The sequence below is a fragment of the Poecilia formosa genome, unplaced genomic scaffold (genome assembly GCF_000485575.1).
Source record: "Poecilia formosa unplaced genomic scaffold, Poecilia_formosa-5.1.2 Scaffold44, whole genome shotgun sequence".
Classification (NCBI taxonomy): Eukaryota; Metazoa; Chordata; class Actinopteri; order Cyprinodontiformes; family Poeciliidae; genus Poecilia; species Poecilia formosa.
This window is the reverse complement of record NW_006799983.1, coordinates 360,028-385,493: the sequence shown is the minus strand read 5'-3', so window position 1 is coordinate 385,493 and position 25,466 is coordinate 360,028. Positions and strand designations below refer to the sequence as shown.

The following is a 25,466-nucleotide window of genomic DNA, read 5'->3' as shown; positions in this document are numbered from 1 at the left end:
AACTAGATCCTAAATTTAGAATAATATTTCAAGAAATTATGTATGTAAATGCGAGTTTAGGGATAGTGTTATTTTGACTTCTTAATTCAGTTATATTCTTTAGCAAAGTTCTGTTCACTCTCCAATCAAGTAGTCGTCTGGGATTAAAAACCCACTTCAATCCACAGCACCTCCAAAACAGGATTAAGCACATAAAGATAGAATCATTAGTTATAATAGTAAGAAAAATAAAGCTCCAGTATGTGATCATTACTTACAGTTAAGGCTAAATTATCCTATTGGATTAAACTTGGTGAGTAAGTAGTCAAATTGGAAATCACTCAATTTTTGTGATGGCTGTAAAGTAAATAAGTGAAGTAAGGCCAAATTGTACTGAATGTGTATGCATTTGCATACATTCTGAATATTAATAAAGCACCTCTTAATAGTTCTATCATTATCTGATATTAAATGTAATTTTTAAAAGCACAGCATATACTTTTTTAGATTTTCAGTGAAAAACAGCAAGTTAACTATGTACCTAAACCATTTTAAATGGTCAGAACTTAAGTATGGCATAAAATTGTTTTCTTTCAGAATATAATAAAGGAGTTGAAGAAAAGTGTATAGTTTCTAGAAAACATTTATTGCATCAGAATGAGGAACTAAACCTATTTGAAATTGAAGTGTACAAACAAATATAAAGTTAGAGTGGATCAACATTTGACTTAGGACTGACAAATGCACTCTGGACAAGCATATCGACGTTGACATTTTCAAAAATGTACAAAACAAGTGACAAGTTTTCAACTTGCATAATTACAACACTTAACGCAAAACAACATTTTAGAAAAATATGCTAAACACCATTAAACGTGTTTACATCTCTGTTAAGGTCACATAATTATCTGGGAAAGTGAGATTTCAAGTGTTCCTTCAGAGAAGGTATTGTAAGAAGCTCTTTGTGGCACACATGGCAGCAGAGAGGTAGTTTCAACAATTCACTGGAACCTTCTTTAACAGTGACTTTTCCACTTGCTTCAAGCATCTGAATAACATCTGTTGGGGAAAAAAAAAACAGATTACGCATTCTTTGAAATACTGTAGTTATGCTATTAAATACAGTGAAATACGCAGAAAATGGTAACAGACATAAATGTAGTCCCACCATCAGAATCGATGAAGTATTCTGTTGTAAAAGAGTTCCAGTGCTTCTTGTTCTTCAAGCAGGGAGAGTCAAAGTCCTGGCTGATTACATGGAGGTGGATGTGACTGTAAAAGTAAATAAGTATGTCTTTATCTGTGCGATCAGATCAAGCATTAACATAAATATCCTTTGTGAACATGAACAAGTTGGTCTTTTCATGACCAACATGAAATATATATATTTTCTTGATATAATAAACTAAAAAGACATTAAAAGATTTAAAAAAATGCAAGTGTAGAAACAGAACACTGTTTGGAAAGGTGGAGAGACATGCTGTATTCCAGTAGATGTTACAAGTTTATTTGAAAATATGAAGCCAATATCATGTAAGTTAACAGCTAATGACTGAAAAAAAAACAGTCATTAGCTGTTCAGGTTTTTACTAACAACAGTCACATTGCCAGCCAGGTAACAGCAGTAATAAAACAGCCTTTGCCTTACCTCATACTTGGGATAGCGTGGTAACCTGACCGGAACCGCAGTGTGCTGGCATCTGGGCATTGCTGGATCATGCGGTCAGCAACCTGCTGCATGTGTCTCAGAAGATCACAGTGCTCTCCACGTAAAGCCTTCAGGCTGGGAATCGACTGCCATGGAAGGACTAACCAGTGGTAGCGAGCTTTGGGGTATTTGTCTGTAATCACAACAACCTTATCATCCTTGTAAACCTGAAAAGTAGAAAAAGGTTCACATCAGTGTACAAATTAGGCTGTGGGGAGAGCATGACAGAGGTTTTACATCATTTTGTAAGGCACCGACCTGCATCTGAGGGTCTTGCATTGAAGTCTTCAGACCTTGGCTCCAATGTCCGACATTTTCCTACAACAGATGAGGAATCAACATTTTTCAAATTGTTAGATGTTCAGCAGACTGCAACACAATCAAAATAATAATAAAACAAGCATCTTAAGCACAGGGACATATTTTTCCTCACACTTTTTTGTGTGTTTTCTCCATGACACACTGATGGAGAGCCATTTGTTTTCTGTTTTGGAGCTTTTAGAGTTTGAACATTTTTCTGGCTGTCACTGTTCTCCGATGTTTGCTCTCTTGGACTTTTGATGCTGCTGTGGTGCCCAGTGAGATCTTCTTTGAACTGTATGGTGTACGGGTAAAGTTGATTGACAACATGGAGCTTCTGTCCAGGTTTTATTCTGACCTCATTGCCTTTCCCCACCACCACACAGTCTACTGAGGTGGGGTTTAAGCCCAGCTTTAAAAAAGAAAAAAAGTCATGAAAGTCAGAATTAGTTCATAAGCAGTAAAGAAATTTTAATCCAAAAAATGCTTCAGCAAAAGTGATTCATCAAAATTTTGCAGTCTTACCTGCTTAACTTTGACATAACCTTTGTTGCACTCAGCTTTCAGTTCAACTGGGAAGGAAGGGATAGCGGTCATTTAGGCAAAGCTCAATTAGAGAAAGTGTTTTTACATTATTATCACTATACCTTCACAAAACATAATATAGGTGCTGGTCATTTTCCCCAGTCACATTTTGTACTTTTTCTACTTGACTTGAAAAATATACAAAGGAGCCATTTTCTACAGAACATTTAAAACCCACCTTGACAGTGGATAATTGTTGGGAGATTATGTCTAATCCAATTCCAGTCCACTTTAATGAAATAGTTATGTGACTCCAACTCCAGCAAAAAGTTGTTTAAAGTTATTAGAGATTATGACTCTTGATAGAACCAAAATATAAATACAGCAATCCCTAAAACAGAGTCACACTCCTCCCTAAAAAGGTAGGAGTAAAAAGGTCCTCCCTTTTTAGGGAGGATCTTTTTAGGTCTTTTCACCTTAACATGTGAAATGCATGAGAGCCAATAGACATAAATAAAGGAAACAACATTTTCTTAAAAATATTTCCACCACCATCCATTTGCCTGTTGCCCACTATGCTCTTATAGGATTTTATCACTGACCCAAGAACCTGGCAGTGATTGTTACTAGTTTTGCACAACTTTTTATTATACTAAATATAGCAACACCAACATTTTTATAATTTCATCGAGTAAGTAGCATTCTAAAAGTAATGTAAAAAAGCAGTATGTATTAGATTAGGTTAGCATACTCATGTTAGCATACAAACTGATGTTGGGTACCTTGCTGCCGAGAGCATTTCTTGTCTTTAATTGTCGTTTCTGGACCTCGCCCAACAACAACCGCACGTAAATGAGGTAACTGGATTGGTTTATGGGTACCCTCTTCACTGACAAGCCAGCAAATAGGCATTTTATAATTTTTAAAATCTTTTTTACCATTAGCAAGATATCCCTTGCAGTCCCCGCTTGGTGATGACTGGACAAACGTCTCGCGAGATTATAACGTGAACGGGGCTGGTGTGTTTTCGCTTGGCACGCGGGTCAGAAGATTCTGGAAGAAAGGCTTTCTGTGGGGCTGCTGCTTGTTGTCTTCATTTAAGGTTGGAAAACAGTTATTATCACACGTTTTATTTCTGTCACTGTCAGCTGTGCTTAGCTTGGCCAAAGGCTAGAGGGTCATCCTACCTAGCAGTTTAGATTTGACCTGGTCAAGTAGCTAAATTAGCTACGAAGGGCCTCATCAGTTTCAGTTTATGTGCCGATCCAACCAGCGGTTTAACCTGCGATTGTGTGGAAGGTAATATTCAGGCACATTAAGTCTTATACAATCGTAAAAAAAAAAACAATTGTAATTGCCCAGGAATCCTTCTAAAAAAAATCCAGCTGTATTATATCTAGGAAATACTCAAAACTAGTTTCACCAATGTTGTTATTATGAATCGAAACTTAAACCTTAATTGGCACCCATATTCAACCTAAAGACTAGAGACCAGTGTGGTAAAAATCGCTTAACGCGAAACATGTGACGTTTGTTGATTTATGAATACAACGACCAATATCTACCAAATCATTCATGAATGAATTCTGTCATAAACAAACGCTTGCCAAAATACAAAAAAGGAAATCAATTTGTTGTTGAGATTATTTGCGTTGTGTTGTAAAATAAAATAAAAAACCTAAGGAGGACTTCAAGTATGCAAACGTTAAGTTACGGCATTTTAAGGCTAAAATTCCCTGAAACATTACCAAGAAAAGGCTTAATTTCTAACTTTCTTATGTACTGCTACATGATTTTTCTACAAACTTACATAAATGTTTTGATTTTTAGGTGCATAATAACTGTCCTTTTATTTAGCCTAAGTTTCACATTCCTTACCATAAAGTATGTTTTTTTTTCTCCCTCATTTACTGAAGTGGCAGAGAAAATTCTGTCAGGTAAAACAAGTTGCTTTTCTTCAGTATGTTGTCATTTGGCTATGGCTTTTCAAATAACCAATACCTATTAACTATTAATTCATATAATAGGATGGTTCACAACATCGACTTAAAAGTGTAACATAAATAAAACAAATTTTAAGGAGATTGTTGAGGGTAACAGTTTTGTGTCAGTGTAACGGTACTCTTATGAGATTTAGCTACTGGCATAAAAGGGGGGGAAAGCATGTGTTTTAAGGCTTAAACTTGGTTATTTCACACAACAGTTGAAGTTTCTGACAAGAGTTCAAATGTTCATAGCAAGTTGTGTCCAAAAAAAAAGCCCCACATTGTTTCACTCCCTGTGGAGTTTACTAGCATTTAAAACACTTGGAACGGGACGAGGTGCTCTTTGTGCTGGATTGCCTGTCGCATGTGGGTATTTTGTCTGAGCTGGAAGAGTTGAATTTGTCAGGTTCTGAAGAGAAACACTCAATTTTGGCGACAAGAATTAAATTTTTGCAGAAATTGTCATTTGAAATGTTCTTAAAACTTTTATTGTGATGTTGCTATGCACTGACAGACAAAATATATATATTTTTGGCAAAGTTAGTTTCATTGGGTACGTTAAGATATGGTTCAGACACTTCTTTTTCTTTTTCTTTCTTTCAGTTTCTTAAGATCATCTGACAGAGGCAACGATGGTGAAAGAAACAGGCTTTTATGACACACTTGGTGTGAAACCCAATGCAACTCCCGATGAACTTAAAAAAGCCTATCGCAAATTAGCCTTGAAGTATCACCCTGACAAAAACCCTACTGAAGGGGAAAAGGTTTGTCCCCTTGATATTGCTACAAATAACCACAGAAGCTGTGGCGGTTTTCTAATCTTGATCTTTTTTTATTTATTTTTTACCCTGAAGTTCAAACAGATCTCGCAGGCATACGAGGTTCTGTCAGATGCCAAGAAGAGAGAGGTGTATGACCGTGGAGGTGAAAAGGCTATAAAAGAAGGAGGAACAGGCGGCGGCAGTGGTGGCGGCGGTTTCACGTCTCCCATGGATATCTTTGACCTATTTTTTGGTGGAGGTAGTCGAATGCACAGAGAACGAAAAGGTGAGAGCAAATGTTTGTAAAAGCTCACAGTGGCTCCTGAAGGCATGAAGTGAATGCTGCGTAGTGTTTCTAAATAATATAAATCAGAATTTCTATTAAGAGAAAGGAAAATATTGTATCATAATTATATAAAATGTAAAAAAAAAAAAAAGTTATAGTAATGAGCAGTACAAATAAAAATGTCAATGTATCTGCCAGATAAAGGTGGTTGGTGCTGATATGTAACAGTGGAAGTATGCAGAAGTGGGCAAACAATAGGATTCTTATGTAATGTAGTTCATAACATTTGCCACTAGAGGACAGAACAGGAAGGTTAGTGCCACTGTTGCCTTCAAAGAGTTTCTTGTAGGATTTATTTTTAGCTTTCATAAGTAATTCTCAAGCCTGTCATATTTTCTTCCTTCTGAACATTAAGAAAGACGAGTGACGAACCTGTCAGACGTTTGAACGTGCTGCTTTTTCACGTTGAGAAACAGGAGCTAGATTTTTCTGAAGTGTTCCATCTGGTATTAACCCCTCTCAAGATATATTGACATGAAAATAAGGTGGTGCTGCGCAAGTCATCAGTTTTCACTATGCTGGGAAGCACTAGTGGATTCATTCACCCATAGATGTTTGGTAGAAAAACATGATGTCGGATGAATCTTGGCAGATAAATTAGGAAAAACATGAGGAAAAGTTGTTCCTTACTCTCCTTTTTTCCCTTTCCACTTACTTATGCACTGAGTTTTTCTTGGTGGTTGCATTTTATATACATAAAACCAAACAACATTTGAAATGGCTTCTGTATATCTGTACTAAATGTTCAAATTTATACAATTAAAATGGGCTGAAAATTGATTGAGAATGCTGTAAATTTGTGCCTGGAAAGTTTAGAATAATAAAGATGCGTAGAGACCCCGATAACAGCATACAACACTCTATCACTATAAAATATTTTGTGAAGCTTCGCTCAACAGAATCATCTAAGAATTGTGATGTGTTTTTTTTTTTTTTTTTGATTTTTCAAGATATCAGTCTAGTGAACTGAGCCTAGAAAATTGAAGAACAAAGTGAATTTTGCATCCAACAAATAACAGATAGTAATCAAAGGTTGGTGACAGATCTTTAGATGATGTATCTACTTTGTCTAGAAATATTTTCCAAGTTATTGCCCAAAAATAAGCCTTTTTATGTAGATATTAAGGTGCATTATTGTTATGAATCTTATATACCCAAAGCCTGTGAAATGTATAACAGTGGTGTGTTTTATTTCACCACAGGAAAGAATATAGTTCATCAAATCACTGTGACCTTGGAGGATCTTTACAACGGCGCAACAAGAAAACTTTCTGTACAGAAGAACTGCATCTGTGAGAGATGTGAAGGTAAACACTTCTGCAGTTTTAAGTCCTGAGGTTTGCAAGTAGTTGGTTTTATTCATTGAATGATGGTGTTTGTTTACTGTCAAAACTAAAGCAGTCATTGTTATTGACAAAAACTCATCCACTGTTCCACATGTGGTATGAACTTAACATTTTCATGGCAAGACTCCAAATCTCTCAACCAAGATAAAAAACCCTTTTTTCTATAATATTAAAAGTATTATTTTATGAAGATTAAAGAAGTTAGGAATTACAAGTTAGATTTTTTTTGGGGGGTCAAAAATATTGATTTAATGCTTAAACATTTTTCCCGATCTCATAAGACAAACATTGTGTTGTCACCAGAAATCATTTTATAATTCTTAGTGGATGACATGAGCATACCTTACCCAGCAGAGCAAATAACATTTAGGTATTGTCATTTAATAACAAAAAGAAAAATCCTTAGTAGCTCCAGTTTTACATAAAAGCTAGATGCTGAAAGCCTTTTTCTGACGCTGCGGCCGATCAGCATTCACACAGTCGCCTTCACAAACTGCCCTTTTCAGATTCTCCGTCTGCTTATAACTCACAGGCTCATGAAATGTGGTGCGTGTCTGTGTGTGAGGTTAATAACCATATTTCATCTACAGTTGTGTCATCTCTCTGATGCAGAATGACCTTTAGTTTCCACCACATCTCAGAGGTTTACCTTTGGCAGAGAATCTGTGAAAACATCAAAAAGCAGGGATGTTTTCAGCAGCCGAATCATTAAAAAACACACACACAGTGTCGTTATCTGAGGAAAAGGTTGAGGCCTCGTCCAGCTCCTCGCTGCTCTGTGTGCTTCTGGAATGATGGAAGTGAACTGTTTGACAGGTGGATTGTACCAGAGACTCACTGGCTTACTCAGCTGCACAACATGTCAAAACCAAGTAATTATTTAAAAGGTTCTTTGTTGGAGCAGGTTCAAAATGCTGTTGAATTCAATTAGTATGGCAACAACCGTTTAAGCCGGTGACAAAATGTGTTTCTTGTTTGTTTTAAATTCACACAAAATTCATTTAAATACATGGTTATTTAAATGCCACTCCTATCCAATGTCAAAAATGTGCTTATATTCTATATTTTTCCACAGTGCTGATGATTTATTTATTTATTTTTTTCCCCTTTTTCTCCATGGCAGGTCGTGGAAGTCGTAAAGGAGCTGCACAGATGTGCATGTCCTGCCATGGTACGGGTGTGCAGGTACGCATGCATCAGTTGCTCCCAGGTATGGTGCAGCAGGTTTCCACCGTGTGCCACAACTGTCAGGGACAAGGACAGCGAATCAGCCAGAAGGACCGCTGCAAAACATGCGCAGGACGCAAGATCATGCGACAGAAAAAGATTCTGGAGGTTCACGTTGACAAAGGTGTGTCTTAATGAGTCTGTTTATATTAAAAAAAAAAAAAAAAAATCTGTAAAGTTGCTGAGACCGACGATTGAACTCTGTAGCTGATGTTTTTCACAGGAATGAAAGATGGGCAGAAAATAGTTTTTCATGGTGAAGGGGACCAGGAGCCAGGGCTGGAACCAGGTGATATCATAATCGTCCTCGACCAGCAGGAACATGCACTTTTCACCAGGTACGAAACAAAATAGGATCAGACATGTCTTTCTGGATACTGTAGATTAGCTTAGCAAGGTTTACATTATAAGGCGATACAATAATACGTGCACAAAATTTGAAAACTACATAAGTGAGACACTTACTAATCCCCAGGAATAGTAACATGTTATTTTGTCTTTTAATGTGTTGGCTGCTCAGAAACGTCAAAATGAAATGACCTTAGTTGCTGAACTTGTTTCTGTCCTCAGGAGAGGAGAAGACCTGCTCATGTCGATGGAGTTGCAGCTGGTCGAGGCTTTGTGTGGTTTTAAGAGGCCGGTTCAAACACTGGACAGCAGGACTCTCCTCATTACGTCTCGTCCAGGTAAACATATGACAAATTTATTTAGTTGTTTCTAAAGGGTTTAAGTTGATCAACCTTTGGGAGTTTGTAAAGTATTCAAGACTGGACTGGATTTATGTGGAACCAGCTGTGAATCACCTGATCTTCTGCAGTAGAGCAGCAGAAGCTTATTTATTGTTTCTGAGTTTTATTAAAGGCTCTTGATGGAATATCCTGTCAGGTTTGCTATAGCCAATCTCCTTCTGTTTCCAACTACAGGGGAACTAATCAAGCCTGGAGACACCAAGTGTGTCCTCAACGAGGGGATGCCTATGTATCGCAGACCTTTTGAGAAAGGACGTCTTATTATTCACTTTTCGGTAAGACCTGTAGGATTTTATTTTCACTTCAATAGAAGCAGACTAATCCTTTCTGCTCCTTGACAGCAGACTGACACAGCTCTTCCAGAGCATCAGGCAGTAAAAAAAGGGCTTAATATTTAACTAACACAAGTATCACAACAGTAATGATTAGTCATTCCCCACAGTCAGTAGAAAGATGTTATGTTCATCTAATCACATAAATATGCTATTTTAGTTGTTCTTGTTTAAAATCTTTGGACAGAGCTTCATGTGTTCATTCTCCCTGTAGGATTAGAAACCCATTGGCTTCACCAAACTGGGACAAACCACAATGTTTAAGCTAGCTTTAGTTAGCATTACCATCGCTGGTAAGGTATGAGTGGCTCAACTTGTGAAGTAAATCAATACTCAGATCTTGAGCACAGACGAGCAGTTGCAGTCGTTAATAATATCCCTGTTTTGAACTACTCTGTTTGCATAATCATTGCACCTTTTCACTATAGACTGGACAAGAATAAATCAGGATTTTATGCATGTGAAGATGACACATCTGAGGAAATATCTACAGGACTTCCTGTTTGAGTCATACAGGATTTTACGTGACAGACGGGAGCAAAGTAGAGCATAATTGCAATGTAGAAGGGAAAAATGTTTTGTTTTTGTTTTGTAAAGGTTCTCAAAACAGCGAATCTAGAAAGTGTGTGTGTATACAGCCAAGCTGAGTCAGTACTCTGCTCATGTCCACTAGGTGGTGTTCCCACCAGCCAATTTCCTCCCCAAGCACAAGCTGAAGGAGCTCGAGCGTTACCTCCCCGGAAAGATGGACACAGAGCAGACGGACAGCATGGACGAGGACCTCTACATCTACGCTGACCTGGAGGACTGTGACTTGGAGAGCAGAAGAAGACACAGACATCAGTACTACTACATGGATGAGGACGACTACACCAGCACCGGGGGCGTTCAGTGCCACACGTCTTAAATCCCAGCTCAAGACTCTGCCTTTTCCAAAATCTCCCATTTCTGATGCAATGCACCTTGTTGGACGTTTGTGCACCTTTTCTCGTCCGGTAACTCTGTCTTCGTTTGAAATTCCCCTCTAGCTCAGTCTTAAGAGTCCTGGCTCACTCTTTATTTCAACTAATTGGTTTTGGGCTCGATGTTGGACTGCTCATTCCTTAAGGGACCATATTTCAATTCTTCTTTTTTCTTTCTTTCTTTTTTGTTTTTTTGTGAAGCACTGTGGTTAAACATGAGGGCTGGTATCACAGTGTCTTTAAAAGAAAAGAAAAACTACTTACATTTACACTAAAACCGATGCCAACATTCTTTTTTTTTTTTGTGTATGTTGTGTTGCTTAATCTGTGGTTGTGAACAGCTCATTAATGACCCTGTTAATTGTTTTTGAGGACCCAAACTTCAGATGGAGGACTAGACAGATTTATGTTGATACCTGATACTTTTTTTTTTTTTTTTTNTGTGTATGTTGTGTTGCTTAATCTGTGGTTGTGAACAGCTCATTAATGACCCTGTTAATTGTTTTTGAGGACCCAAAGTTCAGATGGAGGACTAGGCAGATTATGTTGATACTTGATACTTTTTTTTTTTTTCGTTTTTGCTGGTTTACCCTTTAAAGGGCTATTTTAAAACATTTCTAAACAATCTTAAAAAATATGACTGGAAGATGTGAGTTTGAAGAAAGGGGGCAGTACTGTTTTAGGTTCAAGCCACTAATTTGTAGATATTTCAAACTAATATTTAACTTTAGTATTTTACCTCTTCTGGGCTCAATTACTGTCTTGGGTTGGACATCGGACTGTTTTCTACGTGAAATAATTTTACGAAAGAAAACTATTTGCAGATGTTTCAAACCTTCCAGTTCCTTGACAGTAACTGTTTTCTGGACAATTTCAAGATAAACTGGTAATGTTAATTTATGTTTATGCTGGTAATATTTGTTACAACAGTTCTTTAAAAAAAAGAAAGAAAATACCCATGGGTATAAAGTGCCTGTTGTACCTACATTGTCAAAGAAAGATTAACCAGTGCCAGATTCCTCTGTAGATGCATGATGGTCTTGAAATCAGAAGAAAATATTGCTTTCACATGTGGAATTGAGATGAAAAGTCAAAGTAGAACGTTGCATATTTTGATGTTTTGATGTTGGTACCGAAGTTAATAATTGTGTCTTATTCTTGTGCAACCCGACCAGATCTTGGGAGGTTAGGAAGGGGTTTAAGATGGGGGAGTTTGAAGTGTGTGTGTGTGTCTGTTTCAACGCCTTATCATAACTCAACTTGAAGTAACTTGATTATGCAGTGTTAGTTTAAGTGATGATCTTTTCCCTGAATATTGTATGACAGTTATGTTCGGGCACCTTCAAGGAATCTGCTTCTGACAAGCAGGTTTGTTTCTGAAAGTCTGAGAAGGTAAAACTGAGATAAGTTAACTCAAGTTTTAATTTAACTTAATCAATGTTTGGACCAAGAATGTTTGTGATCATGTTTTGTTAATAAATATCATTTTGGGGTCTTACTAAACTGATCTGTGATGATATCCTGGAAACTTTAGTCACGCTGTAGTGCTGGGCGAAAGTTCACAATGGTCACAAGCTGGTGTGAGATTTTCAATGTGACTTTGAATTTCAAAGTATTGTGATATTAGCACAAACATTAAAACTTGTAACATCAAATTAATTTTAGTTGAGATATAAAAGCAACTTTTTGCTACTAAAATATTGCTGTACATTTATTATCACGAGTTATCTTGGACAAGAGTGGTGGATTCTGCTCCTCGGGTTTCCACAACACATTTTTACCATCAAGAAGTCTTTCTTCTTTGTTGAGGAAAAGCGTGATGGGCTCCTTTCATCAAGCTAGCAACAGGTGGGGGAAGGGAAGTGTACTGTTTACTAGTCTACAGCCATCTCATTAAAAGGACAAACTAGAAAATGAATGACGGGGAACTTTTATGGAGTCGAAGAAACTTTGTAGCAGCTTGATGCTGGGAACCAGCCCACTTCTTGTTCTCGCTAACAAATGTTACCCAAAAACACACAAAGGTTTTTGACAGAAATGAGCATTTGTTGGCAATTTTAATTTAAATCCAAGGTAACTCAATAAGAAGTATATGCTGTGTGAGGCTTCAAGTGCGCGTTGGCTCCCCCTGCTGACATGGATGCCTAAAGAAGTGGCTTTGTTTGCTTGTTCCTCTGGCCAGCTCTGAGAGCAGCGCTTCCTTGGGGGATGTGGGTGTTTTTACACCCTCACTTTTCCCACTGTTTTGCTCAAAAAATTGCCCTGCTATGATGTTATATTTGCGCCCCCACCTGAGCACGCAGTGAGATTAATGTGAGCACATCTTTGTGAATCAACTATTTATTGTGGGGGTGTGTGTGTGTGTGTGTGTGTGTTTAAAGGCTGTGTTAAATCTGATGCTGGCGCCCTGATCCTCCTCTATGGGAAGCTGTTGGTATCGATAATAGCCTGTCAACTAAAATGTTTTAAACCATAGCCAGTGGGATTCACTGTTGTGATTGTGCAACCATTTTGTAAATTGTAACGTGTAGTGAAGTAAATAATGTGATTATATCGCCAGTTATTTTAATTAATTGTATCTTAGCACCCCATATTACCGGCTACATGTTTTTGTCCCACAAACTCAATCAGTTATTTGGTCCCCTATGTGGATTTCTGCTCTTGTCCAAATTCTGCCCATTCTGTTGATAAAAGCAACTGACCTCTAATTACAGAACAAACTTGACACTAATTTGAGTTTACAAATGGACTTTAAATGCAGCAATTTTGAATGAGTTAATTTATTTATAGTTCTTTTTTTTTTCTTCCTGTGTCAGACTGTATGATATTCACAATATAGCAAATATACAAAAAATAGAGTGCAATGAATTCACGCTACAGTAACAAATAACAATATCACACATAATAAATAGTGGACAGTCTGTTACCTGCGGGCATGTGTAGATGTATGCATGCACAGGAACGTACAACAAAATGATGCTGCAATTGCAGACAGGATACGGACTGGAACTCGGGTGAGTTCTGCTGTTTTTAAGCATGCATATCTCTGAATTATTATAGATCCACTGCAAGGCGGTGAACTGAGGTAGCATGCAGATAAATCACAGAGCAAATTAGGGTGGGAGGGGAAGCATCTTTACAAACCAAAGCCAGGAAAGCATCAAATACCTGATATTGTTTATGCCCAAACATTAGGCAGTTTCTATTGTAAATAATCTCACAACAGTTCACCATCATGCATTTTCATGTCTGTTGGAGACAGAAGAGATGAGAGTGTTGGATTCAAGTGGCACTGGTGAAGTTGGACTCACAGGGAGCATCATGGAGGTCCTAGGCAGAGTTGAGGAAGTTCACGCAGCTGTCAAATGGTAAGTTTAATCTTTTTTTTAAAATATTAACTAAAAACAGTTAAAGACCTGGCTTGACCTTAAATATTAAGGCAAATAAGAAATACATGGTGGATTCTTTAATTCTTAGCTGTATCCTGAACGTCTTGCTTTAAAAATGTAAAATTCACTTTAATAAGACTTGTATCAATATAAAAAAGTTTAAAACAAACACCACATTACTCTTAGTAGGATGGTTCAGGATTTTTGAAGTGAGGCTTTCTTAAAAGCAGAGATGGATAGTAGCTATAGTTACATCTACCCAGTTATGATTACTTGAGTAACTTTTTTTGGGGGGTGGTTGGGGGAACTGTTACTGGAATAATTTTACTTGAGTAATATTATCATGAAGCATCACTACACTTACTTGAGTAACATTTCTGGCTACACTACCCACTATGAGTAACTTCACTAAATGATAAAGAGTTTGTTTTAACTAAATGTGCACCAGACACACCTACAGTTTATGTTAAAGAGAGATCTTCTGTTTGTACTCAAGTGTTGCTTTTCTAATTCTTTTCCCATCTTCTGATTTTGAAGGTCAAGTGAGCATCCTGTAAACACAATACATTTTGAAGAAGGACAAAGTCCACTTTGGTTTCACTCTTAATTACCGCTAGCTTCATCCTTTGGGATGAATCTAGACTTACAATAAATTATGCATACTGTATGAAGATGTTGAACTGCAGATTAGATATTGGTGTAGAATTTTTAAAGAAATTCACATAGCATAAAAAAACATAAAAAAAAAAATTCTGAACTATCCCTTTGAGTTGATCTGGATGCTTTTGAACTGTGCAAACAACTGCCTAGCTCCTCCACAGCAGGATGAAGGTGACAGCTTAAGGTTTCCACAGCCTTAACAGGCCATCCTCGCTGTATGTGGCAATCAGGTTCTCATGTGGGTGGTGAGCGATGCCAATTACATCCTTGTCGTGAACCTGTGGGTGCAGAGGAATGCAGATCAATACACATTCTCATCCCCAACCTCCTACAGACATCCAGCTTCCCTAACTGCACTTGCTGAAAGATGCTACCACGACAAGGAGGCAGCAAAATAGGGAGTGGAGGCCCACTAACAGTTTTTCTCAAAGATAATTGTTGGGTATGAGCAGAGGGGCTTACAGTCAGCGTTTTCTCCAGCCTCCCCGTCGTGTAGTTAAAACAGTACAGCACGCTGTCCTCCCCCACACAGTAGATCCACTCCCCGTGGGGCGACACGGCGCAGCACACAAAGCCTGCTCTCTCTGGCTGCTCTGAACAGAAAGTCTTCACTGTCTGAGGAGGAAGAAGGAAGGAAATGAACTTTTCCATAACAGCCACGCTGTAAATTGGTAGGACTAAATGAGTGAAATATAAATTGTTTTAAATGTTAACTCGTCTGTCACGTTAGGGGATAAACACTTTTTTTCCCCCTAGAATTACAGAATAGAATCATACTTTCCTGTTTAGAACAGGTTCACTAAAAAGTTCAAGCTTATTGAAGTTTGTTTGTTGTTCTGCTTTCCCAGTAGAAATAATTAAAAACCTAAACATGCCAAGAAAAGATCCTGCTGACACCTGGGAGGTTGGACAAACGTAATTGATATCTTTAATAACTATTTTTTATTATTTTTCCCGTTATGTTTTCAGTACACAACTTTGTTGAAAGCTTCAATATTTTAATAGTCAAAAAAAAAAAACTTTAGACAATAATTAGATTTTAATTCACTTTTCAAACTTTCATTAGACAGAAGGGCTGTGATACACATTACTGTTGTATTCCTAAAGACTGTGGCGGATTGTGGAAAAGTTCGAAAACTGATTTAACGTATGGAAAAAGAAACTTATTTTCAAGAATAGTTACATTTTTAGTTGCTTTGTCACTGTATAAATGTTGTATTTAGTTATCTCAGTCCATTCACCCAGGAGAACCATGAGAACTCTTGGGAAGAGGTCTTGAACATTAAGTAATATCGATGCTGATATTATAAAGTGTTTGTTGAAACCCAGAAAATATGAGATGCTGGGGCTTTTCTAGACCTCTACATTTGTCTACTTATCCGTGTTCCTTGCATCGATTTTAAGCTGTAGTTTAGTTAATTAGGCACTTTCTGTCACGAGGAAGGCATCATGACCAGAAAACAATTATTAATCTCCCGAAATTCAATGCAGGCCAGCCATAAAAAAAAAAAAAAACTGCCTCTACACGTAATATTGGCAACTTGTGTTTTAATCGCCCCAGCAGTTTAGCAGACACAGTTTCTTCTTTGAGCATAACTACTTGTGTTCATTGAGTAAGACATCTTGATATCTTTCATATGGTTTAAATAGAAGGCAAAGTTTTCTACATCTTTTGAGAAAACAACATTTGCTGGGAGTTGCCCTGTTCAGTTTGATTTGCACATTGAGACAAGTGGCCACATAAATGATCATCACAAGTTTTTGCGTATTATGAGAATCGGTGTTTTGTCTAAACGTCGAAATATAGAATGCGAAAAATGATCTGCTGTATGTTCATTTATTTATGCTAACACTAGTAGAAACGATTAGCAGAATGTCATTAGTCTTTGCAACAAAAAAAAAAGGTAAGATTTAGTTATTGCTTTTAGAGCCGATTAGTTTAAAAAAAAAACAAGAAAGAAAGAAAATCACTAATAATTTCCATGAAGAAGTGTAAGACTGTTTCAAACCAAGTCAAACGATGCTCTCACCTGGCCGTGCATGTTCATGATGACCACCGTACTGGAGTGGTTACACACCACAAACTCCTCAGGCTTTTGGGGAAGAGGAATCACATTGTTGACTGGGACTTCTGACGTCATTGACTGGGATTTGAACGTGTGAATGCATTCGCAGGATTTTGTGCTCCAAATCTGAGAAGAAATATTTTCCAGCTTAACAGTTCTAGTCGGAAGTGTACAGGAACTCGTTTTTGGCATAAACACATTCGAACCAAACACACTTGAGTGAAATTTTTAAAACAAGAACTGGGTGCAAGTGTGAATTACTTGTTGGTTTTCTCTAATCCAAGCAGGGGTCATAATTGTGCATACAGGCTCAGATATATATATACACACACACACACACACACACACACACACACACACACACACACACACACACACACACAAAATGTCCCTTAGCAAGTTGCAGAGAAGCCACACACTTTCTGTATCCATCAACAAAGTTTGGTCATAATTCTGCCTGAATATTTAACCACTTTTCTTTTTAGGAATGGCACATTTGAGTCAAGTTAGTTGGTTTTCTTACAGCTATTCAGTGGGGTTGAGATTGGAGTCATCTCAATAGCTTAATTAGCCAGCTTTACCCATTCCAGAACCATTTTATTCCTATCAAGTGTTTGACATTGTTGCCCAGTTGGAACACAGAGTTAATTAAAAGTTTCTACTTTTAATTTGATGGGAAGCTGAAGAATTTGGAAGAAGTTATTGGTTACTTCGTCGCTGCAGGGCTGCCAGGGAAACAAACCCCATCACCTTCTAACAACTTCATGCTTCATGGCTGCATGAAGATTTAAGTTTATTCAGCTTAAACTCTTTATCGCTGTGGTTAAAATACATCCATTTTTACCCAATCTGTCCAGAAAACTTTTATTCAGAATGGCCTGAGGAAATCTGTGGACTATGCCAACTCTGCCAAGCAGAATTTTACCAGGAATCTAAATAAGTGTGTGAACAATGTGCAAACAGTCCAGACCAAATATCAATTAGGTTGGTATAAGTATATTTAAGGATGTATTCATAAATATCTACAATAAATTCAAACTTGTGCATCCAACTCTTGTGTTCAAAAGTTTATGAAGTTGTGTGATGTACAATCATTCCTTTCTGTACCAAAGCATCCTTAAAAGCTCCAAAAATATTAGATCTATGCCCCGGATGATTGTATAACTTTTGACAGGAACCATAAATTACATCTAATGTGGCATAACTAAGTGTGGACCCAGACCGCTTATGTAAATCATACCTTAACAGTGCCATCGGCCGAGGCGCTGATGATGTGAAAACCATCCTGAGCGAAGCACGCGTCGTTTACAAACGATGAATGTCCTTTCAACTCCCTCAGCGTCTTGCCTGACCTCAGCTCATGGATTCTGAAAATGATGTCGAAAAGCAAATGACATAAAGGAAAGCAATGACTACCTTTTTTTTTTTTTTGAACCCTCTGTTTAACTGGAGGAGTGTATTATTCTTGAAAGCAGACAAAACGTGTAGCCACTGAGTTATTTTTAGCTCCTGCTGAGTGAATGGGTGCAGATTAGCTAAACCATGACAAAACACCTCACGCTTACTGATTCACTTTGTCTCCTGGAAAGGAAGACTCGCTCCTTGTGAGGAATTTTCTCGACTTGAGGATCCGTAAGGTGGAGAGACACGTTGCAGCTTTGTGCCTGAGCGCATGGTACCTCAGCTGCACCCACACAGCACATGTGCCTCCAACTCGAGGCTCAGCCCACCCCCCCAGGAGTCAGATATAGCATTCAACCCCTCAAAATGAAAGGAGAGTCAGTGTTTGTGTGCAGAGGGGAAGAATGGAACAAGCAGAATAGTTTGAAGGCGTCGCAACTTTGCATATTTGCTTAAGCTAGTGGATTAAAATAGGTGATTACAGATGCTAATTCTGTACTTTGAAAGTTGTTTTCTGTGTAAAGTGTATAGTTACGTTAGTTTGGATTCATGTTTGCAGAAGTTTGAAATGCAAGCATATGTACATTCATGTTATTAATATCCACCCAGCCTGTTACTTCAGAAAAGAGTCATACATTAAACCGCAGCACCACAACTGAAGATCACTAACATCTTGAATATTTTTCATGCATTTTTTTTTCCTAACTTGTTGCCCACCCACTCTTGTGTTTCTTATGAATTTACAGTGGGCTGTAAAAGTAAACTGATAAAACAAACAAAAAAAAAAGCACCCATCTTCCTGCCGTCCTTCATGAGTCGATGCCTGTATGTGCATCTTCCAAACCTTTATGAATCATCTTTCAGGTCAATAAGATCTTTCGCTTTCCTCCCACTGCAGACAAACCTGCTTCTGCACAAGACTCCAGAAACCAAACAAAGCTCCGACCTCATGTTTGGTTACTTTAGGAAGTCAATTTCAGAATTAAGGCTGTTGTAATGACCCATTTTTAATCACAGAAATCAGATAATTCCAAGGAGCAATGCTTACCTGCTCCATTTCAGTTTTATCTTTTTTATACATCTACATTTACCATAATTTATTTTCAAATTTAGTCACATTTTTCTGTCATTAGATGTTATACTTTAAGTGTTATGTATATAATGCACAAGCCTGCAACATGTATATACAAACACAACAGAAAAATTTATAAAATAACAACTTTTAAATATGTCTAAAACATCTCAAACTAAATGAAAATTTTAATGCAGTGGTAAAAAAAAATAAATAAAAAAATGTAATGCTCAATGTGCTACAACTATTCAGCAGGGAAATGATCCTGAAATAGTTTTTTAGAAAATGATTTGTCAAACAATTAGTGTTGCCCTTTTGGTTATTTACTTGATAAAACCTCTTTTTACCAATGGAGTAGCTCTTATTCTTTTCTCAGCGTTGAAGTTTACTGGGGGAGATGGATCTTGATCATCTGACGAAATCAGTCAGTCCTGATTTCTTCTTAATCCTCTTTTAAATTCACCAACTGGCAATTGTTGTACAGGATGTAGGACAGAGATGACCGTGACAGAAGATTGATTTTGGGGCCTTTGAACCTTTTATGTGATAATTTGGCTGTATGGTTTCCACCAGGTGTTTTCTTTTTGTATTTTAACAATTCCAAGATGACATATACTCTAAAAATGTCCCCAGGGTCTTTTAAAGACAAACGACCCACAGCAACATGGATACTCCACCGTACTTAGCAATGGCATGTAATGCTTTCCACATATTGACTCGTCAAGTCAATATAGATATGTGGTATGGCTTTGAGCTCACTGTGGACGCGGTGAAATCCCACCTTATGGTTTGGTCAAACGAGGCACTGAGGATATGGTCGCTGTCCTTTGAAAAGCTCAGACAAGTCACACCTTTGCTGTGAGCGTGCTCGAACCTTCGCACACACAGGCCACTTTGGATCTTCCACACCTTTTTCATCAACACACAATGACATATTTCAATGTTTTAGAAACATGCACATTTTCTATTCAAATAAACATACCAAAGCTGAGACTCAAACAAGAAGGCATCAGCTGGATTCTTACACTGTTTGACCAAACTAACCTTAATTTTGCCATTCTGAGCTCCTGTGGCCAGTAGATCTACATCTTGACTGAAGCACATGCACAGCACAGCATCGTCCATCATCATGAAGCTTTCTTGGGCCTGATACTTGAGATCCTGCAGGACGCCATTTATACACAAATACACAGCACACACAGACCCGTAAATAACAAAAGAACATTACGAATACAAATCTAAAGCATACCGCTAATCACAAGAATGGTTTTGAAATTATAATCTTGATTTTTTTTTTCTTTTTTTTTCTTTTAAGAAGTTGGGTAATGCGTAAACATTATTCAAACAAATGCAAAACAACTTTATCACTATTCATGTAACAAAATTCAAAGGGAATATGTCTAAAAATGTGAAAAAAAAAAACATTTTACCTTACAAATCTTTCCACTGTTGAAGTTCCAGAACACAATAAACCCGTCCACTGATCCGGTGATTAAATACTTCCCATTAGGAGAGAACCGGGCGCATTCTACATGTGAACGTCGTCCAAACTGCATATTTAAATCACACATAAAAATTGCATAAGATGCCTCTTCTACAACAACAATTTGGAGCGTATATAAACACAGAGCAAAAACAAAATTTAATAATATCAGTCATCCTCAGGGAGAAACGCATTTCTCCAGCGCTCTGCATCAGCGTGGGCTGACCATTCTTATCACTTTTGTCACTGGAAAGCAATAATGAGTGGTGCCTAGGAGCTAGTACTGAGAATACAAACTGACTGGAAGAGTTGTCCGTCCTGAGGCGAAAAAGGCAATTAGTTTTGTGTCAGAACGTCCAGTGGATGAATTCACTTATAAAACAAGCTCACACTGACCACAAATTGACCAGACAGCACGACTTCATACATTTATTGTCTGAGCAGTTTCCTATGGACCAATACAGAAATGTGCTGATTTCTGTTGATTTACCTTTATGTGGCGGTACAGCTGAGATGGAAAGCTTTCTTTCCCCGCATGCTGCTCCTTGTTTGTCGATGTGTCGATTGTCATTTCAGGGGAAAGATAACCTGGATTTATCTGTCGCTTCATATACTGCAACAGGGAAAACAACACAAAACTTAAAGCTGTAATACCATATAGGGCACTGGAATCCCTCATGGCTGTGTGTTCAGTCCGTTGCAGTTCACACCACTACACATGAGAAAAAAACGATCATTCAATTTGAATTGGTAGGACTTATTCATATGAATTATTGGCCAATGTTCAGGCCAATGTTATTCACATAATATAGTCTACTTCAGCTAAAGATGAAAAGAGACTGTTTGCATACTTCTGGATCCATTCAGATGCAATTAAAGTCGAGCATCTCCCAAAATAACACTCTACATTCATGACCCAGTCCTTCAATTCGGTACCAAAAAGGTATTTTTGAAATTTTAATGTAGCATTCCGGGACAGAAATCAATGAAAGCAAGTAATGTCCAGTGCAATTTGACATTTTTAACCTTTTTTTATTTTCTCCTCAGGACAGACAGATTTCACATCTCCAATGCTACCAGAAAAAAGAATGCCGTAGTTATCATTCAGAGCTAGACCTTGAGCTTCTCTAAAGCCTGCATAACAGATCTACTGTTATGTCTGTGATTTTTTTTTTCCTTTTAGCTGAGAAATTTAGACAGTTTAAAAGAGCCATTACTACTTTGTAGCTTATATTGCTATTGCAATTGCTATCTCTTTCGTACAATTATTTTATTATATTTCAAGAATATTGATTAAATTGCAATAGTTTTCATTTTTTAAGTATTTTAAAGTACTTTGAATTAGACTTTGTGCATGAAAACATCTCCTTCCTTGGACAAGTTTAATTAAAAGTTTTGATCCAAAGACAAAGAACCCTTTTTTCACAAGAAAAAGTTCTGATCAGCTGTGCCCAGTGGAACTATTTGTACATTTTTTGTCTTGTTTTTGTGGACCTTACCGGTTTGCCTACCTACAAAAATTCTTGAGACATTTTCTCTGCAAACATTTCCAAGAAGAGACCTTTCCTGTGCAGCTTCCTAGAGACCGTGTTCCCATATCATCCAATAGAAAACCCTCCTGTGGATAAACCCGGAGAGTTACCGCTTTCTATTATTTGTCCCTATGTAGCCCCAGCTGGAGTCCAAAAGTCATCTCTCTAAACATTCGAGCCTAGATGACATCCAAGGTAGAAGATGACAGAGGTCTTTAACAGCAAGCATAGAGGCACACACAACAAGTCCTGTGACAGTAGGACAAAATAAAAAAAGGACAAAAGCGAGAGGAAACGCACATCAATAACGCGCATTCCCCTGGCATGTAATTAGAGTGAGTACTGAGAAGAATATTGATCTCTGAACTCACGCTGACTTGTTCCAGGAGTCCAATGAGGCGAGAAGGAGGCACCACACTGACCTCTCTCGCTAAAGCCTCAGCTATGGCTCTGCGCTGCTTCTCCTTACTGCTGCCCTTTGGGTACGCCTGCAGTGACAGAGAAAGGGGGTTTCGGCTTGGACATCACAACCTCATGCAAATTGTTTTCGCTTGAAGGTAGAACACTATACTTATTTTCTAACCTCTCGAGGGTCAAAGTAAGGACACGTCAGCAGTTTCTCCAGATGGGCGTACCTCTCTGGCTCGGTCTGATTCAGCAGGATCATTGGGTCAGTTTGTCTGAGGAGCGAACGGGCTGCACCCACCTCCCTCATTTCAATGAGCTCCATCACAACCTGTTGAGAAGATTGCTAGTAATCGGAGACGCTTTTTACTGTCTTGAAAAAGAATTACTGCCCCCTGAAGGTATTCATGTGGTGTCACATTAAAATCACAAAAAAAATGTTTGTATTTTATGTTGTATACCAACACAAAGTAGTGCATAAATGTAAGGTGGAATTAAAATTATTCATATTTTATAATATTTTTTCACAGGTAAAGCTCTTAGTCGATGCTTTGTAGAATCACGTTCCAAAACAATAACAGTGTCAAGTGTTTAAGGAAATGTCTTGACATGCTTTCCGAATGCAGAGTCCGAAGAATTCTTATGCTTTTCTCTCCAGGCTTTACAGTTTAGGTGGTCAGTCATGTTTTGTCTGGAGTCATGCTGTTTCATTCCATGATGGAATAAGCATTTCTTTCTAGTATCTTCAAACTTTAGAAGTTTTTTGTTTTGTTTTGTTTTGTTGTTTTTTTTATAACTTAACACTGTTCTGAACTTCCCCACAATTTTATTGAACACCAAGCCATGTTTACTATCAAAACCTCTGAGGTCAAATTGAACAGATGCATCTATACATAGGGTAAATTACACACTGCAACTGGCTAGATTGGATTTTAATGATGAGTATCAAAATGAAGGATAATGAAAACAATTATTTGTTCTTTTCAGGTTTTTGTTTTGTGATAAATGTTTAAAGTCATGCATTTTCTCCTTCTAATTCATAATTATGCACTACGTGGTGTCGGCCTGTCGCATGAAATCCAATTAGAATACATTGACGCTTGTGGTTAAAATGTGGCAAAGTGGGAAAATGTTCAAGACACATGAGCTTTTTTCAAGGCATTTGCAAGGCATAACACTCACAGGTTATCTGCTGAGCAAACTCCAACTCACCTGTTCATAGAGGTCAATCAGTGTGTTGTCAGGCAACTTGAGAGACTCAATGGCCAGCAGAACAGAGTCCCAGTGGCCCCTGTTTATATCCTCTATAAAGCTCTCGATGCTTTGCACGGTGTTGAGAGAAACTGTGGTTTCCTCCTGTAAGGTCATCAGCGTGCGGTAGAGGTTATTCTCCTTGAGGTACTGCATGATCAGACGGATCACACTGCAGACACAGAGAAGACGAATCTCTAAGCACTTTACTTTCTTCTATTGATTTTTTTCACACAATACCACAGACTATCATCATCTCTGAAATTCATTCGATACAAGTGACTCTTTTCCAAATATGTGGATTTTGTGTCCAATTTACTGCCATCTGCTGTTCAAGAATCTACTTCATCACTTTTGCCCAGAAACATGCACCTGCAGGCAGTAGAGCATAAGTATAAATACCTGTCTCACCTTTTTAGCATTTTCTTATATTACAAGGCATTTTTTGGAGGTTTTGTGATAGGTAAACACAAAGAAGAACACAATAGTGAAGGAAATGGATATATTGTTTTCATGTCTTTTGTATGAACCAAAAAGTGTGGCGTGTGCTCCACGTCAACTCGGTCCATGCAAAACACAAATCTGGTCTGTATAATGAGCCATTCTTGAAATAAAGGTGTTTGCACATTGTAATGAGCCATATAGAGGGCACAGAAAAGGACAGAAGAGAGCAAAGCTGAAAGACTGTGTGATAATAAAAAAGATATATAATAATAACACTGCACCAAAAATTCAAAACACCAGCCCACATTTAATCATGATTGTGGCAACATCATCTTGTGGGGATGTTTTTCTGCCATATGCTACAAACACTGGAAATTTCAGCAGGAAAACCACACTAAACATTCAACCAGCGATACAGGAAATAGTTTAGAGCAAAGCATACTGAGATGTTAGAACGGCCCAGTCAAAGTCCAGACCTTCTCCTAATTAATAATTCGTGGCAAGACTTGTATTTTAAGGATTATGGATACTTTCTATCCAATCATATTGAGCTGAAGCTAGTCTACAAAGAATAAAAAAAGGTTTTAATCTCCATGCTCAAGCAAAGCTGGTAGACATACCCCCAAAAAACTCAGCAAACGTATTGCAGATATATGCCAAACTTTTTATATTTCTTAAGAGTAAAAATATAAAAACTTAAAAATAATGTATAATTTTCCTTCGTCCTCACACTTATTTTCTACTTTATGTTGGCCCATGGCATAAAACCCAATAAAATGTACTGAAGTTTGTGCATCTAATATGACAAAATGTGGGTAAACGTTCAAGGCATGTGAAGACTTTTATAGTGTAACATCAACTATTACGCTTTTAAAACATTTTGTGAGTACATATATCATCTGTAAGAAAATAAAAGCAATGGACAGTACTGCCATCATACATACAAATTACCAAGCGCAACACAGAAGGGGGGAAAAAAATCTACATGGGGAGGAGCAATTACAAGATCAACAGGCACATGTGGTTCATGGATGCAGGCTGACAAAATAACCAATTCTCTCCCAATATCTGCGAGACTTAAAGATCAAATGGCTTTGTGCAAACGTGTGAGCAAAAACGTCAATTTCTTCAGTGTTGTTTACATAAACAGAACTATGCAGTGTGAAAAGAAAACATCAAGAGCTCGTTCGTTCTTTTTTTTTTTCTAACTGGCTTTAAATATAATTTCAAGTTAAGTTAACACACGAAATACAACCACGTATTATAACCCGTTCTGTGTATTCTCTCGTGATATTATTTGCTCTAATTGTTCATGCATTGAGGATCAGGCGTGCACTTACTCAGTGGGCTCCAGCTCCACAGCCATGTTTTGGGATGTTGTCTCCTGCTGCTGCCGCAACACACTGACGCTGCGGAGGCTTGGCTCGGAGCGCCTCTCGCTGGAGCCACGTGAAGACGGCGGGTCGGAGACCACCCACCCGCACGTGCCGTCTCTTGCTTTTCGTATATGCTCGTCGCGGAGAGGGGAGCGGCGGTCCCAAAC

The 25,466-nt window shown here is 37.9% G+C and overlaps 3 protein-coding genes across 4 annotated transcripts; 1 reads left to right on the top strand and 2 right to left on the bottom strand.

Moving 5' to 3' along the window:
* Positions 1–606: 606 nt before the first annotated feature.
* On the bottom strand, positions 607–6,478 carry LOC103137845 (aprataxin-like). The gene is made up of 8 exons (XM_007551800.2): positions 6,472–6,478; positions 3,295–3,490; positions 2,513–2,559; positions 2,121–2,399; positions 1,946–2,005; positions 1,628–1,854; positions 1,148–1,251; positions 607–1,038 (listed from the first exon to the last, which is right to left on the bottom strand). Exons 2-8 carry the CDS (start codon positions 3,422–3,424, stop codon positions 884–886), a joined length of 1,002 nt encoding a protein of 333 aa, XP_007551862.1. The 5' UTR covers positions 3,425–3,490; positions 6,472–6,478; the 3' UTR covers positions 607–883.
* Positions 3,502–11,164, top strand: dnaja1 (DnaJ heat shock protein family (Hsp40) member A1). Of its 2 annotated transcripts, none has more exons than XM_007551801.2 (9): positions 3,502–3,614; positions 5,101–5,261; positions 5,352–5,544; positions 6,807–6,911; positions 8,074–8,301; positions 8,401–8,515; positions 8,748–8,863; positions 9,101–9,201; positions 9,932–11,164. In XM_007551801.2, exons 2-9 carry the CDS (start codon positions 5,130–5,132, stop codon positions 10,163–10,165), a joined length of 1,224 nt encoding a protein of 407 aa, XP_007551863.1. In that variant the 5' UTR covers positions 3,502–3,614; positions 5,101–5,129; the 3' UTR covers positions 10,166–11,164. The 2 variants fall into 2 exon arrangements, with proteins under 2 accessions (XP_007551863.1, XP_007551864.1); XM_007551802.2 differs by having other exon boundaries at positions 3,503–3,614; positions 5,110–5,261.
* LOC103137844 (WD40 repeat-containing protein SMU1-like) lies at positions 10,781–25,466 on the bottom strand. Its single transcript, XM_007551799.2, has 12 exons — positions 25,264–25,466; positions 23,441–23,651; positions 22,407–22,559; positions 22,195–22,311; positions 20,782–20,904; positions 20,239–20,358; positions 19,853–19,969; positions 19,590–19,717; positions 17,576–17,702; positions 16,300–16,461; positions 14,732–14,884; positions 10,781–14,547 (listed from the first exon to the last, which is right to left on the bottom strand). Exons 1-12 carry the CDS (start codon positions 25,287–25,289, stop codon positions 14,449–14,451), a joined length of 1,536 nt encoding a protein of 511 aa, XP_007551861.1. The 5' UTR covers positions 25,290–25,466; the 3' UTR covers positions 10,781–14,448.

Bases quoted from the DNA above. Each gene is read 5' to 3' on its own strand.
- LOC103137845 (XM_007551800.2), bottom strand. From the start codon at position 3,424: ATGCCTATTTGCTGGCTTGTCAGTGAAGAGGGTACCCATAAACCAATC. The intron at 2,400-2,512 runs GTAAGACTGCAA...TCTTTTTTAAAG, and splicing joins GTTATGTCAAAGTTAAGCAG to CTGGGCTTAAACCCCACCTC. The intron at 1,252-1,627 runs GTAAGGCAAAGG...TTACTTTTACAG, and splicing joins CACGCTATCCCAAGTATGAG to TCACATCCACCTCCATGTAA.
- dnaja1 (XM_007551801.2), top strand. From the start codon at position 5,130: ATGGTGAAAGAAACAGGCTTTTATGACACACTTGGTGTGAAACCCAAT. The intron at 6,912-8,073 runs GTAAACACTTCT...TCTCCATGGCAG, and splicing joins CATCTGTGAGAGATGTGAAG to GTCGTGGAAGTCGTAAAGGA. The intron at 8,864-9,100 runs GTAAACATATGA...TTCCAACTACAG, and splicing joins CCTCATTACGTCTCGTCCAG to GGGAACTAATCAAGCCTGGA.
- LOC103137844 (XM_007551799.2), bottom strand. From the start codon at position 25,289: ATGGCTGTGGAGCTGGAGCCCACTGA. The intron at 20,905-22,194 runs GTGAGTTCAGAG...TCCCTGTTGCAG, and splicing joins GACTCCTGGAACAAGTCAGC to TATATGAAGCGACAGATAAA. The intron at 19,718-19,852 runs GTTAGTTTGGTC...TTGATGAAAAAG, and splicing joins CTCAGAATGGCAAAATTAAG to GTGTGGAAGATCCAAAGTGG.